This window comes from Notothenia coriiceps, unplaced genomic scaffold, assembly GCF_000735185.1.
Source record: "Notothenia coriiceps isolate Sejong01 unplaced genomic scaffold, NC01 NC01_scaffold00037246, whole genome shotgun sequence".
NCBI classification, from domain to species: Eukaryota; Metazoa; Chordata; class Actinopteri; order Perciformes; family Nototheniidae; genus Notothenia; species Notothenia coriiceps.
Genome location: NW_011369947.1, coordinates 13,755,945 through 13,773,445, shown reverse-complemented (window position 1 = coordinate 13,773,445; position 17,501 = coordinate 13,755,945). Strand labels below are relative to the sequence as shown.

Below are 17,501 nucleotides of genomic sequence, written 5' to 3'. Positions count from 1 at the left end.
GTAATCCGTGCAAAAGGATTCCCAACCAAGTACTGAGTGCATTAATGGACATTTTCAAATGTTTGATTGTGTTTTGCTGTTATAAATCTTTTTTTTTTACTTGGTCTGAGGAACTATTCTAATTTTTTGAGATAGGATTTTTGAGTTTTCTTAAGCTGTATGCCATAATCAGCAATATTAAAATAATAAAAGGCTTGCAATATTTCAGTTGATTTGTAATGAATCCAGAATGTATGACATTTTTGTTTTTTTAATTGCATTACAGAAAATAAAGAACTTTATCACAATATTCTAATTTTCTGAGACAGTCCTGTATGTTGCATTGTTGGAGGAGCTCAGGTCAGAAGAATTTCATTGCCATTTCTACACTGTAGCTTTGACAATAAAACCTTTGCATCTTGATGTTAAATATCAATATATTGTTCTGTCTTCTCCTCTCTTTTGGGTTGGGGTACTTTGTAATGATACTTTATTTGGCTGACCTGAGGTTTACTGATATGCAGGTGTCGCTCTAGCTGTGTAATGGGATTACAGGCTTTGGATGGAAATTGAAGACACTGTAAAGCTTTACTTGTTGGAGTCGGCCCCCAGCTCCCCGAATGCAATCGCAGTGATCATCGCCGCACCGAGCTCCCTGCTGATATCCAGCGTAATGTGCCAGTGCGGGGGGGGGGGAAGAACATGCGAGACCTTTGCTGAGCCTGAGAGGGACAATGGTGTTCAGACAACAGAGACAAAGCCTGACAAAATCCCTCTCTCCCAACACTGAGCTGCACTTCCTCACAGGCCAGTGAACGTGCTCAGTTTCAGTCCCTGAAGAATATGGGGTTTGACGTGGCTACTGAAATTATCCCAGGATATCATTTGGTCTTTGTATGGACATGAAGGAGTAGTATAGAACCAACAATGTCGTGTTATTTCGTACATAATGTTAAAAGGGTGAAAATATATCTAATTTCGAATGTATGTTGCGAAACATCTTGTAAAGCTGTATATAAGCTCCCTATAATTAAGCTTTAGCCCATTCTTCCGCCCTGGCGCAGTGTGTGAGCCTTACATTAGGCATTTCCTGTTTGCGTTGCATATGCGTAAGCTTTCTCTACAACCTTCCAGAGGTCCCCCTCCGACAGGAAGTGCTGGTCCCTACTATCTCAGGGTCAGCCCTCATAAAATGCGTCACCCACCCACCAAGAAAAGACAACCTGATGTTTTTCCTTGACAGTCGAACAACAGGGTTGGATTTGCTTGTGGATAATAGAAGGGGAATTTGATTATTGTGGTTTTGTGTGTGAGGTCCTCTGTGTTCTTCGGCCAACCCAATTACAAGAGACGCCTTGATGTTCCATGTGTGAGCCGGTGCTGCCGTAGCAAACCGGTGCTAAACAGACAGCTGCTGAGGTGGGAACGATTTTGTAGCATTTGTGTCACCTCCAACTGCTAGACAGGGCCCGAGTGAGAAAACATACACTGTTTCAAAGAGCACAAACAGTGGCTTGTCATGTTTACAGCTGTCACCTATCAACCCCCTCCTCCTCGTAACCATTAGACACTCACACTTCCTTGTAACAACTAAACATTGGTGGTTTGAGGTGAATCCCATCCCTCTGAGCTTCTCGTCTTCACACGTGTCCGTCTGTGTTTGTTAGCTGTTATTTCGGCAGTAAACTTTGGTGTCAGTGAGATGGGGGCCATTGGAGCGTTCCCAACTAAAGTGTTTGTGGCAGATTGGTGTTGTGCCAGCTGGCTGAGATCCAGAGGTGGAAGAAGTACTCAGATCTTGAGTAGAAGTAAAAGTCCTGCATTCAAAATGTTACTCAAGTAAAAGTATGAAAGTATTGGCATCAAAATATACTTAAAGTAACCAAAGTAAGGGTACTCAGAATAATATATTATATGTTTTGATTATAATGATTGATCATTAAAGTGTTATCAAAGCTGGTAAAGGTGCAGCTAGTTTTAATTACTTTATTTACTGCAGGGTAGCTTGTGAATTTACTCCAGGTGTTGACTTAAGTCCTATTTAAGTGTTGATTTAATTTCCCATCGTTAAAACAAATCTTTAGAGTTACTAAATGAATTTAATAAATGTAGTGTAGTAAAAGTACACGATTTACCTCTCAATTATTGTGGGGTAGAATTACAAAGTAGCACAAAATGTAAAGTACATGTAATTACAAATTCTTCTTAAGTACAGTACTTGAGTAAATGTACTTAGTTAATTCACACCCCTGCTGAGGTCCAGCTGTTAATAGACCCTATCTGGATGGTATATCTGTGGAACCGTTTGAAGATGAGAGCCTGTTTACATTCAAACTGCTGAGGTGGTGTGACTATGGTATGGACAGGGGAGAGAGAGAGAGAAAGAGAGAAAGAGACAGAGAAAGAGAGAAAGAGACAGAGAGAGAGAGAGAGAGAGAGAATGGCCTGCTGTAGCTAGAAGGAATAAAGGAAGTTTGCCGTTGGCTCGAGGTCCTCAGGGGAATTGTTTCAGCATTGTTCCAGAGAGAAGTGGGGAGGATGGGGGGGGTCAGTCCGCCTCCTTCCTCCTCCCTCTGTGTCCTCTCACTGCACAACTCACTACTAAAAAGTCTGTTGGAAAAGGAAGCCTTTAAGCACTTGCTCTGGCTCGATCAGTGTTTGGATTTAGGACAGGAGGTGATCCGATTTTATCTAATTAATTACCCCAGTGAATGTTAAGAAGAGGGCGGCAGGGGGGAGGTAAGTCTTCTTTCCTGCCTTGTAACGCATTTACCTGTGACCCGGTGATTAAGATAAAGAGTCTCCTGAGCTTGTGTATTCTGTGCTGCGTCACATGCGCCTCACTCAGGCAAGCCAGCGACTTTGTCCATGTGCAATAATTCCTCGCTTTAGGTTAAAGGGGTCAAGTTTTCTGATCAGCCGAGGAATGAAAAGTCCTGATTGCCGGGGAAGATTACGAGGGAACAAGCCTTGTGGAGGGACGCAGAGCAGGGCAGCGTGACCGGATTGATGGCAGATTGTTTTAGGTTTGCCGGGATTAGCAGTGGGCCATTGGGTTTGAAGTTAGCCCAGCCGCTCAACCAAAAGGAGAAGAATTAACCTTTGGACCTAAATGAAGATATTCTCAGCTGTGAACTACTGCAATTCCCACTTCCCTCAGATCAGCCTCTTTCCATGTGGACTACCGGTTTACTGCACAAATATTGACTCAGTGAGTCAGATGCCATATGAGTCATTCCAACATTTGCTACTTCACAGACATACAACCACCAGCAGTCATCTTATATAAAATTATCCTGTGTGTATTCTCAAGAGCCAGGCCCACATGGACGAAGTGTGAATGGATTTCAGTCAGATGTGTTGTGTTCAGTCACTCAGTATTTTTAGGCACAACACACACTGGAGGTATTGTCTCATGGGTTTAACGAGGCCATTTTGACTGCCAGACAAAAAATGGAGTCAAATATTTGAAGGTCAGCAAAATGTTTGGAGAGGAATTTGTGGATTGCTGCTGATTTTCCCAGCCCTGTCAGCTTAGTGTTTTCTTGATTTGATGAAATATAGCGAGTTACTTGATGCCTGGGAATGATTTTATGTTTATGCTTTTTATGTTTTACTTAACCGTGTTCTTTAAGACTTGATATATATATATATATATATATATATATATAGCTGCTTTGGGCGACGTGAAACCAATTTGTTTTCTTTTGTTCTCTTCCTTTTTAGTGATGCTTCTCAAAGATGGCAGCCCACCCCGGGTTCTAAGGCAGCCATGTTGGTGAAGGTGAACAGTATGAGCCGAAGCCAACCAATCCCAGCCTCGCAGCAGCTCCTCCAGCACAGTTCACAAAGCAAAACCTTCACCCTGCACCCCTCTGGCAACAAGACCCAAGGAGGACACATAAGCTCCCCCCAGGGATATAGAACCACCCCTTCTGGCAAAATGTCAGCTGACAGTCGTCAGGCGCATCACCTGAGGAAGGCCAGCAATGGCAGCTTCTGTGTGGTGACAGACAGTACTCATCCCAGTCCGCTCCTCCACAGGTCTCAGACCAGCACTCCATGTCCCGCCTCCCCCCAGTATAGTTGCACTACCCCAATCTACGACGAGCCAGTTACAGAATGTCCCATATATGATGAACCCCCCACAGACATGGAGGTAGAGGGGGCCCACCTTTACAACGGGCAACATCTGTCTCGCCTGACACCCACCCACAGCCTGCAGAAACCCAGACTCCTCCAGCACCCGGGTCCACCCCACCCCGGGTCCCGACACAGGAGGAACCCCTCGGCCTCTGACTACAGCCCAGCTGGTCTGGAGTGCATCAAGCACATGATCAACGTGGACCCCAAACAGGGGCTCCTACCCGGCTCTCCTGTCCCTACACACCGCACCCCTTCCCCTCCCTCCAGGCAGGATCCCGTCTTGACCCCTCCTCAGCCTCAGGCCCAGCTCCAGGCCCACTCTTTGCCCCAGACTCGAGGTCAGCTGAGGGACAGGGAGGCAGGGCCCCCGGGCCCCAGTACACTGGATAAGAAGCAGAGCTGGCGGGTGCTGGAGGCCACGGTGCAGCGCGCCATGGAGGCCCGACACAGCCGGCAGAGCAGCCAGGCCTCGCAGGACTTCCCCTCCACCACCCCCCAGCCCACCGGCAACTATCAGGACTCTGGTTACTCCACCGGCCCCTCCCCGAGTTTGAGGCGTAAGAGCCGGAGGAGGATGGGAGCCGCCGGGGGGACGGGGGGCAGGCCGGGGTCTGTGGGCAGCACCGGGGAGCTGTGCGCCCTCAACGAGAAGCTGATGGCCGAGATGAGGGAGGTGGTGAGTCGCTCCAACACCATGAGGGAGGTGAGGGCGGGGCTGGACCCGGAGGTCGGGGAGAGGGCCGTTGTACCACGGACACGCTCCCCCGCCGACTCTCTCAGGTGGTACGGGGGAGTGGGAGGGGGATCGTCGAGTAGATGCGATTCACGAGAGGAGCTCAGCGGGGCCGCCCGGTCACTGAACAGGGCGGGTAACCATGGCAACCCTGCGCTGACCCCTCTGGAGATACCAGGGAGGCAGAAGAGGACGTATGAGAAGGTGGACACTTTGGAGCTGAGCATCAACAGCCAGGTCAGCCTGTCCTCACCAGAGACCCCGGGACCCCCATCACAGGTAACCCCACTCTCCACTGTGTTTTTTAAAGTTCAAAGGATTTATTCTCCTATGTGAAGCTGGTGTAGTTATGGCAATGAGATCTTAAGCCTCAGGCTCCTCCAACAATGCAACATAAAAATAGATAAGACATAAAACACTGAAACTGAGTGTATGAGGCAAGTGGCGATAACATGTCAGTAGAAAATACCTCAAAGCTTTTCCAATATTATGAAATCTTTCTGCCTGGTTAGGAGCTCAGCTGAGTGTGTGTAATGGTGTGTTCTGTTTACCTCCGAAAGTTAGCTTGGATTCATCTTGTTTGGTGTGATTACTGATGTCTCTCCAGATTTACTATCAGATTACAGAATAATTCAGTCAGTGGATGGAGTCATTCCTGAACATGTATTCTGTCTGGTCCTCAAAGAGCTGCGAGTGAAAGAATAGACAGATTGTGTGACTGTGAAAACATTAGTTGACTATTTAAACAGATTTGGTTAAACTTTTATTTTGACATGGCAGAGCACTCAAATAAACAGAACCACGTGGAGGAACCACAGTGATGTCTTGAAGGGCCCTGATAAAACACATGATCGAAGATGAAAGAAGAATATGAAACTTTTATAAAAGTAGCAGCATGTGGAGTCTCTAAAGCCCCTCTTGATACAGAATCACACCCGTTACAGTCCTGTGATAAAAGGTGTGTGTGTGTTTGTCAGGTTGTACAAAGTGGTATGTGAGTGGATGGTGTTTGTTTGTTTTGCGAGTATGAAGCGGGATGTGCAATCATTTTATTGTTGGAGGAAGTGTTTGAAGTGTATTCAAACCCATACTCATTCAGTAAGTATTACATTAAAAAGAAAAGAGGAAACAGTGGGATAAAAACTGTAAAGGCTTATGTGTTTCATTGTGTGAGTAATACCTTTTACACTCCAGTTTTTAAGTGTCTAAATGTCCCTGGATATTAAGCAGCAGCAGTAGGCAGGCCGGGCACTGCTGACTATAATGGCCGCAGTCCCAGCATTACCTGTCATCTCTTGCCCTCCTCCATCTGCTGCGCACGGCAGGTCCTGTGTGCTCATATGCCAGATCTGTGCCTGTGAATGTGGGGCCCATGCCAGGCCAGAGAGATTCAGGACATGGCTTCCCTCGGTCAGGAAGGAGGCCGCTGAGGCCCATATGGCCCGGGCTCTGCAGGGAGATGAGGAGTAGGAAGAGGAAGTAGGCTGGTACCCCGGCGTATTGGTACCACTGTAGCTTAAACATGTTAGACAACAGCCAAGGAGCAGTGAGCGGGCCCCCTAAGTCTGTCCTGGAATGTTTTTCAGACCTGCTGTTATATCACTCACACACACTCTCAGATTATGGCTTGCTCCATATTTCCATATTTGAACATTCTGTTCTTGCTGAAAGACCTTATGAACTTGCTTGTTCAAAAGGATGCACTTAAAATGTCCATTTCCAAATAAAAAGGAATGAATATTGCATGACTTCAAAGTTGAAAGCATTTTCTGCACACTATGACTGAATAAGCATCTTGTGCTGGTGCATCTGTAAGTGATCTGTAACACAGTGTAATTTAGGGAGAGTAAGAGTGGTACATTCCCAGTCCCTAGTTAAACATCTGTTTGTTGCATTTGATCTCCTACAGTTGACCTCTATAACCCGTTTAAAAAGCCTACATCAACTTCGTACAACCATCATAAAGTCTCTGCCAAAGCCAAACCTCACATCTGCTCCATTTGATTGAGAAACCAAAATGTGAAGTCCAGCTTGTCTGGCGCACGTGAGCTCCATCTTTCATCGGGGTCTCATTGAAAAGACTTGTTGATGCGTTTTATGTTCCATTAGTATATTCTGTGCTTTGATTCTGGCTCTGGTCTGGTGTTGTTCCTGGCTGCTTGCAGAGCATATCTAGGCTCCTGGCTTTCATATTAAGGGAGTTAGAAGTCCTCCTCTCAGTCGTCAACTCCACCGCAGGGATCACAGAGCATAGCTTTGGTTTTGATCCAGCTTTGGGACTGTATGGACTGTTACTGACTGGTCACCTGCTCCTGAGGGGCCAGGGTTCATAGGTTTTTTGAGATTTCTTGTCCGGGTAGCCTCTATTGTCTTCCCAAGCCAGTTCAGATTTAACCATGCCCACATCTGCATCCACGTAGCTCTGAGCGAGTGCGTCACTATGCTAGCAACGTTGAAGTGTTATCACGTCTACTCTAGCTTGGAACAAAAAAGTGATATGGGCTGTTTATCAGACTTAGCTAAGTACTACCCACGGTTCCTCTCCCTCACTTCCTTCCACTTGGAGACAACTTCACTGGGGGGGTGGATCTCAAGAGTCCCATCTTTGGTAGTGCACGTGCAAGCCATGCTGAGTAACCAAACAGAATATGCTTTATCCTCTGACAGTGTTGTACCAAAGTACATGAACTCAAATACTGAACTTATGTACAAAACGTGACAAACCAAAAAAGAAGCTCTTAGGCTACGTATTGGTTTCTAGATTATTCTTCTTAAATCCATGTTTCCCTCGCCCACGGTAGGCGCTCACCTCCTTTGTAAACCTCCCTCTCCTTCTCCATCTCATGTTCCCTTCTTGCCCCCCCTGTAGACGAGCACCTTAGAGCTGCAGGCCCAGTTGGAGAACAGGAAGAAAGGCATGGCGGACGGACGCACCGCTTCCCTGGGCCCTCACCGCCCCGCAAGCCACGACAACAGAGAGGGAAGTGATGGCGCCGGAGGAAGATCACGAGGGTCCTCCTACCAGCTGTCCTACGCCACCCTGCGGCAGCCCCCCCCTCCAGACATGGGCATGGAGGACTGGGCTAGTAAGCACCTCAACATGCACACACAGGGCCTGTTCAGACGCCGCGTGTCCATCGCTAACATGCTATCGTGGAACCGCGGATCCATCAAGAAGCCCATGTTGGTCACCAGCAACCGCGCCGTAAGAAAGGAGGCCTGCGAGATGTTCAAACTGCTGCAGGCCTACATGGGGGACCGGCCTTCCCGCCTGGACCGCCGACACTGCGCCCTCCTCATCATCACCAAGTGCTGGGACATGCCCGGGCTGCGGGACGAGCTCTACGTGCAGCTGGTAAGGCAGACCACAGGAAATGCCACCCCCAGGAGCCTGGCGGCGGGGTGGGAGCTGATGGCCGTCAGCTTGGCGTTCTTCGCCCCCTCGCCCAAGTTCCGCTGCTACCTGGAGGGTTACATCCAGAGACACACAGACCCATCCAGCGACAAGAAATGTGAGTCTCAGACTGAGGAAGACGGTGGGTCACCTTTCTGTTCTTTTCTGCACCCCCCTTTGAAAGTTATCGTTTTTAAAATCACCTCTGTATTCTCCTCCCTTTCTCTTATTTTCCTTTGGAAGTGTAATTTAGTCAGCATGATCCCGGTAGAAAGTACAGGATTGTTTCTGATGAGCCCAATAATCTAATCTGTCGGTCTTATGTAAAATCGAATTGTCCGTCAGAGATGTGACCGTTGCTGTTTTTCTGTTTCTTAGTGACTCAGTTCATATTGGACCAGCAGGAGCTGAACGTGAAGAAACATTCAAAGTCCAGAAAGAAGCGGAAACAGAACTCGGATGACGAAGAAGGTAATTCAATTAGTTCAAATATCACATTAAGAACATTGGCTTCTCGGTATTTCCTATTTACACAAGTGTATCTGTTTGACAGAGCACAAAGTAGGCAGGGGAGCGACTCCCAAAGATGTTTTTCTAATCTGTTCAAAAGCTGTGCAGTCTGAGCCATTACAAATCTAATATATCGCTCCCTGTAGACACCGCTCTGAGTGGGATGGAAAATTCAGCACTGCAGTTTGTCAGATGAGGACATGCTGATGTACTCGCAGATGCAATGAATGGGTTTCACAGAAAGCTGAGCTGAAAAAAAAAAATGTAGGATGAGAATGTTCTCCATGCACACAATGGACCACACTGTGAGTCATATTAGCGGTCCCTCTTGCCACCCGCATGTCAGACAGCCTATAAAGGGGATACCTACTCATCGACACTCATGAAAGCACCCCTTACTAGTGATGATGTCACCGGAGAGGAAACCAATCATCTTGCAGCAGCCACACACACATTGTAATTCAGTGACTCAGACCCAAACTGACTAAGAGGTCGGAGGGAAAGCCTATTGAACACGTCTGACTAAGACTCAAGGACTTTTAAGACGGAGGAATCTTGATGAAAGCCAGAGAGAAAAACAAGTCCCACATGTACCAAAACAACATGCTGCTGTTTGCCTGATGGATGGAGGAGCTGGGTCATTGTGTGTGACCAGAGTTATGAGCAGCATGTGGGAACCAAGGTTATACATGTACCGTAATTTTCGGACTATAAGCCGCGCCTTTTTTCCCATTTTTCGACGCTGCGGCTTATATAACGGTGCGGCTAATCTATGGATTTGTACAGCTAACGGCCACTAGGGGACCTCCTAAATCTATGGATTTTACAGGTTACAGTCCACCACCTTTAACTCTATGGGCTCTATAAGCTGGTCCGCGCCCCCCACCTTTAAGCGGCGGGCTCCAGCAGGGAAAGCTGGAGGCCGGAAAAGAGTGAGACAGGTAGCGCGCAAAAGTAAAAGTGGAACCGAGAGTGGTACGAGAGACAGAACGAGAGCAAGACAGACAGACATTACGAGAGCGAGACAGTTTGTCCCCGCCTGCCGGTACGTGCGCTGGGAGCGCACCGTTTAAGTTTGAAAGTTGAAAAGTTTGTGTGTCTGAAACGCTATGTGATACAGTACAGTTTACACAGCACAGTACATGTTCTGTAGCTACTATTGCACTAAATGGTAACACTTGAATACGTTATGCAAATATGCAACTTGTTTGTTGAAATGTTAATAAATGGGAGCTTCCTCAAACAGCCATCTCTTTCCCGACAATCCCCTCTGTGCACGAACCCTTACATATGGTAATTAAACATTAAAACACCTGCGGCTTATAGTCCAGTGCGGCTTATATATGTACACATCATTCAATTTAGCTGCTGCGGCTTATATTCAGGTGCGCCTTATAGTCCGAAAATTACGGTACTTTAGTTTTAGAGAAAGTTAAGCTTTAATCTATTTCATTTCAGTTTATTTTTGCTAGGGCCAGGTATAAAGAAATAGAAGATGGTAGCCACAAATACATACAAAGTACATGGTTCAAGAACAGCAATAATGTGCAAATGCTTTGAATTGGGAACCACCTCAAGTCCTCTTTTACTACCACACTCAATAACAGTTGGTTTACATTAGATCCAAGCTGAGTAGTTTGGTTAGAAGGCATTTTATCCACTTAAATATTTTAATATTGTTCTTTTTTTAAATTCAATACTATACACAGCATGTTAAAAACAGCATGTGGCGCAATTGTGTCTGTCGATTTTGTTTTTAAAATCTCACGATAGTTGCCGTCTCTTTTTTTGAGTTAAAACTTGAATGAAATAACAGTTTATATGAAAAGGGCCCTATTTCTTCGGACACATGTCTCTTTCCTGTAGTGTGGTGTATAGGTTTTTCTGCATGTAAATGGTCTGCAAATTCTCCCACATCTCCCACAATGTTTTCCAATGCTTATTTCTGCTGTATCTTTAGGTTTACTTTACAATAATTAGCATGGTTGGAACTGGAGGCTTCTTTTGAGGCTGAACCTGGTCTGGGCTTTAAAAACAGACCTCTTTGAGCTCGGGGCCCGGGAGACTGTGCTTTTAGCCATCACTTGGATTACTGTAAACTCGTCTCATAAACAAAACCCCAGCTGAGACTGAAGTCGTCTACTCCACATCCTCTAAGAGCTCCGCTGTGTTCTTGTTGTCAAGTTCAGCTTCCTCGCAGAGACAGGTGTCATGTTGTTCTCAGCCAGGTGCAGTTCACTCCTAATGAGCTTGTCTTTCTCCTGGGCTTTGGTTGCCAGGTTGTTGTTGTTGTTGTTGTTTTCCTCCCATCAAGCGTGATGTAAATATAGACTGTGAGTAGTGTTTCAACCCTTTTCTCACTGCAGCAAAGGGGTTCCGCGCTCTTGCTTTTCTGCGAGCAAATGTAATGTATGTTTGGAGCCTTGGGAAAAGTAGCCCCGTCTTTGCCAAGATCAAGAGCGAGTTATTGATACGATCTCTCTAATTAGACATAATTATAGTCGAACTCAGTCAGATTAGCAGCAGTGGTGAGTGGGAGTCACCTGTTTGTCATAAATCTGGGGGCTTTGGCTGTCAGCAACATGATGGAAAGTGTTTGTTGCTTTTTTTAAATCCTGTGGGTTCTTCCATCTGGCCTCGGTTCAGGTAGGGCGATCATGGGAATGTGGAAAGACCCCATGAGAGCTCAGCGTTTAGTGTAAACCCAAGTTACTACAGCTATGAAACATGGGGATGATTTTGTTCATGGGTGCATATACGATGAACATAGTTTTCTGGATGGTTGAGAGCTAGGCATGTACAGAATGTCTAACCTGTTAGCCACACATCAGGTCTTTCTGTAACTCGAGTCTCATGCCACCTTAGCAAACAAGCTAGTTCCTCTAACGTAGTTCACATCCGAAGCAGATCTGGGCCCTACAGCAGCTACTTACTTAGCAGACCTCTGTGTTTCTAATTCACTTTGAAACTCTTCATGTCAGTGTGTGCTGGTGAATCACCTGAACGCTGGATGAGCCAGCCGGATCCTGCCTCTAAGGCTTTTGTTCAACAGCAGTAAATCTTCCCTCAGCCTGACAGTGCAGCCGGGCCGGCTCTAATCCCCATATGCCAGAATCACACCGTCAACATGTCTCTCACATTACCGCTGCCTGCCTCTCATACGCTGTTTGACATCTGTGGGAAAACACTGCGCGTCCTGTTTGTGGGAAAGAATTCAAATCATTTATTATTGTGTGTGTTCAGTAATACCTGTTGCTTAAGGGTTTTACACAGGCTCTTTACGAACAAAACAAGGGTGTGCTACTGTAGGGTTGTTCTGGACTTTGCTACGCTGTTTCTGAGTCCTGTGCTTTTCTGTTGACTTCACAGGTCTGCCTATCAGCACGTATGCCAAGTTCTGCTATCGGAAACTTCAGAAGGTGGCGATCACAGGGGGCAAAAAGGTAAGAAATATGGCACTTTCACATAACAAATAGGATATATCATTGAAAAATGTATACTTATTTGTTGTAGTTTTGTTTCAGTTGAACACAAACACACAGAAGACTTGAACAGACACGTCCCCAGGGAAAATACAACACAAATCATGTGGTTGAAAATTCCTAGTCGAGTCTAATCCTGTTTGTTGACTTATTGACAGATTGTAAAAGATTCTCTACAAAGAATCATGCGAAAGCACCACTTTTAAATCTAGTGTGTGCCAGAGAAGTGCATACAAAAGGACTAATTGATTAAAAAAAAGTCTTAATACACTAGCAGCAAAACCAACAACTATTTGCCTAAGAGGGGTTGCTGTAAAGAAAACGCCACCAATCACTGAGAAGGGATCCCATCAAGCCTTCAGCGGATATAAAAGGACTTTTGTCTAATGACAGTTATCATGTACTCTACCAAACCAGTTTCAACCCATCATAAAAGAAGCACAAAGAATACATTTGGAAACAATTATAAATGTGACATTAAGGGAGGAGAAAATAATACGTAAAATAAAATGTCACAGTATTCCTTCCTTTCGAGGTAATATCCATATTGAAATGTTATAACCATTTAGATATTAAAGAGGATTAATCACAAAAATATACATTTTGAAATAGTTATAGGATAAACTACATATTATCAGATAAAAGCCCCATACCAAGTATATCCTTTCTTTCTATTTAATATCCATATGTAACAACCACATGGACCAAAACAGGGCGCTTCAGTTTTAGAAGTTGTATTCTTGCCTCTGACTCATCCTGGCTGCCGTCACACACACAGAGACATAATTACAGGTGCACGGACACACACACTCACAGCTACAGACGTAAACACAGACAGTCATGGCGGTGCAGCTGCAGACATGATTGGTATCATAGAGAGGTATCACAGGTAGTAAATCTTCTCCTCCCTTATCTCCTCAGGGTCTGCGTAAGCCCACCTTGGAGGAGATCGACCACAGCAGGCGGGCCATCGTCACCCCCTCGCTGTTCGGCAGCTCTCTGGAGGAGGTGATGGAGCGGCAGAGAGAGCTGTTCCCCGACAGGAAGCTGCCCTGGGTGCAGGTGCAGCTCTCCCAGTACGTCCTGGCTCTGGGGGGGGCTCAGACGGAGGGCATCTTCAGGTGAGATACAGACCAAGACTGTGTCGCAGTGATGAAGTATTTTTAAAGTTAGCATCTCAAACGTTTCGTCAATTAAAGCCAGAGGCGTTTTCCATTGGATTTTGAAATATTGCAGAAAATAAGATCCGTTGCAAACACAAGTTTTTTCAGTCATCAGATCATCTCCACATATTAACAAGGAACATTTCATGATTTTTCAAGCGTATGAATACATTTGTTTTAATGTTTATTTTATTTGTATTTTATTACAATGTGATTCTTGTACACTAACTGTCAAAATGCTGCTGTGACAAAACAAATTCCCAACTTGTGATAAATAAAGTATCTATCTATCTACAGATCTATCTATCTGTCTATCTCTCTCTATCTATCTCTCTCTCTCTATCTATCTATCTATCTCTCTCTCTCTCTCTCTCTCTCTCTCTCTCTCTCTCTCTCTCTCTCTCTTCTCTCTCTCTCTCTCTCTCTCTATCTCTCTCTCTCTATCTCTATCTCTATCTCTCTCTCTCTATCTCTCTCTCTGTCTATCTCTATCTATCTATCTGTCTATCTCTCTCTATATATCTATCGATCTCTCTCTCTCTATCTATCTATCTCTCTCTATCTGTCTATCTCTCTCTCTATCTATCTATCTGTCTATCTCTCTCTATATATCTCTCTCTATATCTCTATCTGTCTATCTATCTATCTCTATCTGTCTATCTATCTCTCTCTCTCTATCTATCTATCTCTATCTGTCTATCTCTCTCTCTATCTGTCTATCTCTCTCTCTATCTGTCTATATCTATCTATCTCTCTCTCTATCTATCTATCTATCTCTCTCTCTATCTGTCTATCTCTCTCTCTATATATATATCTATCATCTATCTGTCTATCTATATATCTCTCTATCTCTCTCTCTCTATCTATCTATCTATCCCTCTCTCTATCTCTCTCTCTCTCTCTCTCTCTCTCTCTCTATCTATCTATCTATCTATCTGTCTATCTAATCAGCAGAAGTAAAAAGCTAAGGTAGGCTATCAAGGGACTACATAGCATCATTGCGTCAAAACCACTAAGCTAAAGTCAAACTCGTGTTTGGCGTGATGATGTTTACTCTTCTCATTTAGCCATTTAGTTATCAACCTCCATTTTGAATACATGTGCAAGCTTCAGACCAGTGGGGTGTTTACTGAAACAGTGTTTTCCTTCAGGCATGTAAAAAAAAACAAAAAAAAAACTCAAAGAACCGTTGACCTCGAGATTAGAGAACAAGAAGTGGCTTGAATGAGCTCATTTCTAACTTTTAGCAATCATTCCTGCACCACTCTATTACATGCCTCACCTTGAGCTCGGTACTTATGTACTGTGTGTGCTTTCTAGTATGCATATAGTGTATAAACAGAATGTGTGTGGTCTCGTGTATCACCCTGTGTACAGTACAACAGACAGCACAAGAAACACACTCCTGCTTTGGTCCGGAGACCAGCGCTGTTTAATTTGATACTTCATAATGTGTGTTTACATTAAGCTTGCAAGCACGTAGGAACTACAACCCTGTTTGTGTAGCATCTTCTGCAGCCAACGTGATCCTGTAACATCTTGCCTTCTCTACACGGGGACTGACCTCAGCTCTGTGTTTTGTTATTCAGTGTTTTTGGTTTTGTTCCAAAGAAGTCCTGCAAACAAAGGACAGAGTCTTTCCAGCCCCATTTGAATCCAATTGTCTGTGCATGAGTAATGGCTTTGCCACCGGGCATAGAGCGTCTGTAGCGACAGAAGTAGGGCTCCCTCTTGTGGCCACTGAGTGTAACATGGGGCTTTATTTTCAGGGTGCCTGGGGACATTGATGAAGTGAATGCGTTGAAGCTCCAGGTGGACCAGTGGAGGATCCCGGAGAACCTCTCTGACCCCAACGTTCCTGGTGAGGGAGGAAGCGTTTAGTTTGTTTGTGTTGGATGTTTATATGAATACTAAGTGTGTGTTTGTCTCGTCCAGCCTCTCTGATGAAGCTGTGGTATCGGGAGCTGGAGGAGCCTCTCATCCCGATGAACTTCTACAAGCAGTGCGTGAATAACTGTGACGACCCCGTGGCGGCCATCGCTGTGGTTCAGTCTCTGCCCGAGCTCAGCAGGCTGGTGCTCTGCTACTTCATCCACTTCCTGCAGGTAATGATGACACACATTTATAAATAATCTCAACCAGGCTCCATATTCCACTGACCCCATTCTGACAATATCGGTACAAGTTTTTCTGAATTAATGAGATTATCATCTAATAATTATGGAAAAGGTTTTCAGGGTAGAAAAAAAGATATGATTTTGTATTGTGATTTTTTTTATTAAAACATTTGTCAGAATACGGGGATTATTATCTCATTAGATTAGAGAAAAATGTATAATATTTGTTTAGTTTCAAACTTGTTAATTTCTTTGTATTTACATAATACATTCTCAGTGCTTGTTTTGAACTTTATTTATTGTACCTTAAAACATCTATTACCCTCCCTTACAAACAAGGACAATTAAACAATTATTCAAAAGAAAAACTCAATTCAAACTGAACTTTATTTAAAAATGAATATATTTTTGTGGATAACCAATTGGTTAACACCTTGCTTTCTCCTGATTCTCTCCAGGTTTTCGCTCAGCCCTCAAACGTGGCGATAACTAAAATGGATGTGAACAACCTGGCCATGGTGATGGCGCCCAACTGCCTGCGCTGCCAGTCGGACGACCCGCGGATCATCTTCGAGAACACGCGCAAGGAGATGTCCTTCCTGAGGATGCTCATCGTGCATCTGGAGACCAGCTTCATCGAAGGAGTGGTGTGAAGCCTCAGATGCTGAATCAGCATCTCCAGTTACACCTTCAATCATGCATAAACACTGTTTTCGGCTCAGACCACACTGGAAACCCTCGGGGGGGGGGGGAATACTACACCTCTGTTACACAAAAATAAAGTCAAAACAACTCAAAGTTTTGGACCCTGGTTCCCACTTGTTTTCCTACTGAGAGACAACACGCATCACCTTTGGGCTCGCTGTTTAATTTTCATACTAAAATCTTTAAAGTGGCTCAAAGTGGCTGCACGTGAAAACAGGTCTAACTTCTTATGGGTAGTAAAACTGTGTAGACTCTTACAGTATTCACTTGCAAAGCGAATCTAAAGAAATTGTGAACTCATTCAAGTGTGTGTGTGTGTGTGATTGTCAGAGTGAACGAAAGACACAGCCTTCTTTCATGTACAGAAAATGTTTAAATATAACGAAAAGTAAAAGAACTCTGGCAATGGTGTCTGATTAATAAGCTTTGTTTTGAGTAGTTGTATTGAAAGCTCCTCGTTTAACAAGAATAAGAAACTATAAAGAGACTTTCTTTCAAAGCTCTTTCTAATAGTTGGTTGAGATTTCTAAGTAAAATAAATGTGCATTGATTTTACAACTCTAAAGTGAAGCCAGACACCAGTGTTGGGATTACAGTTGATCATAGTGATGTGAGAGGTTTGTAAATCTCTCAATTGGAAGCGTGTTCTCTTTTGTTTGTGCTCTGTACGTGTTTTGGCTCAGGTCTTACGATAAAAACGGGTGTTGACCTCACAGACTGAACATTTAACCGATCACAAACCCTGTCTCGTTCTATGAGAATGTAGATTGAGCTTTCCGTGTCCCCTCTCAGGCTTTGCGATGTAAATAATGTGTGTAAATAGTATTAACTCTCCCTAAGTGTAATCTAATGATCCAGGTTAAGGGTAATGTAAAATATTGCCGTTAAAAACGCAATAAAAAGTGTGTTTTTTGTAATTAACTGTTCATTTCTCTGCTGTAACCGCCTGCCTTTTGAACATAGGACAGACTCAAACCACTTTCCATGTGTGTGCGTGTGTATATGTGTGTTTGCATATGTTATAATATGGAATGGCTGTCCATAAATAAAGATTTGTTAAAATGGTACATTGTTTGTGTTGGCGTGTTTGACTTTATTTTGATAGGGGTTTGCATAGGGGAGAGGAAACAAAGACCCCGGGCAGGAAGCTGCGACCTCACCATCCTTCTCTTAAAATGAGTCCAAGAGAAAATGTGCCTTTTGTAAATAATGAATGCTGAATTGCAGTATTTTGTTATTTATGTTTCAGGTGAGATTTAATGATGAGTGTGT

The 17,501-nt window shown here is 44.4% G+C and overlaps 1 protein-coding gene across 1 annotated transcript in view; it reads left to right on the top strand.

Moving 5' to 3' along the window:
- Nucleotides 1–17,296, top strand: part of arhgap46a (Rho GTPase activating protein 46a) — an 18,387-nt gene extending 1,091 nt beyond the window's left edge. The window contains exons 2-10 of the mRNA XM_010795639.1: nucleotides 2,688–2,718; nucleotides 3,706–5,137; nucleotides 7,728–8,394; nucleotides 8,631–8,723; nucleotides 12,132–12,205; nucleotides 13,166–13,365; nucleotides 15,177–15,268; nucleotides 15,343–15,512; nucleotides 15,983–17,296. Of these exons, the coding sequence (XP_010793941.1) occupies nucleotides 2,688–2,718; nucleotides 3,706–5,137; nucleotides 7,728–8,394; nucleotides 8,631–8,723; nucleotides 12,132–12,205; nucleotides 13,166–13,365; nucleotides 15,177–15,268; nucleotides 15,343–15,512; nucleotides 15,983–16,177 (2,954 nt within the window). The 3' untranslated portion in view covers nucleotides 16,178–17,296. The remainder of the gene's footprint in view (nucleotides 1–2,687; nucleotides 2,719–3,705; nucleotides 5,138–7,727; nucleotides 8,395–8,630; nucleotides 8,724–12,131; nucleotides 12,206–13,165; nucleotides 13,366–15,176; nucleotides 15,269–15,342; nucleotides 15,513–15,982) is intronic.
- The last annotated feature ends 205 nt before the right edge of the window (nucleotides 17,297–17,501 follow it).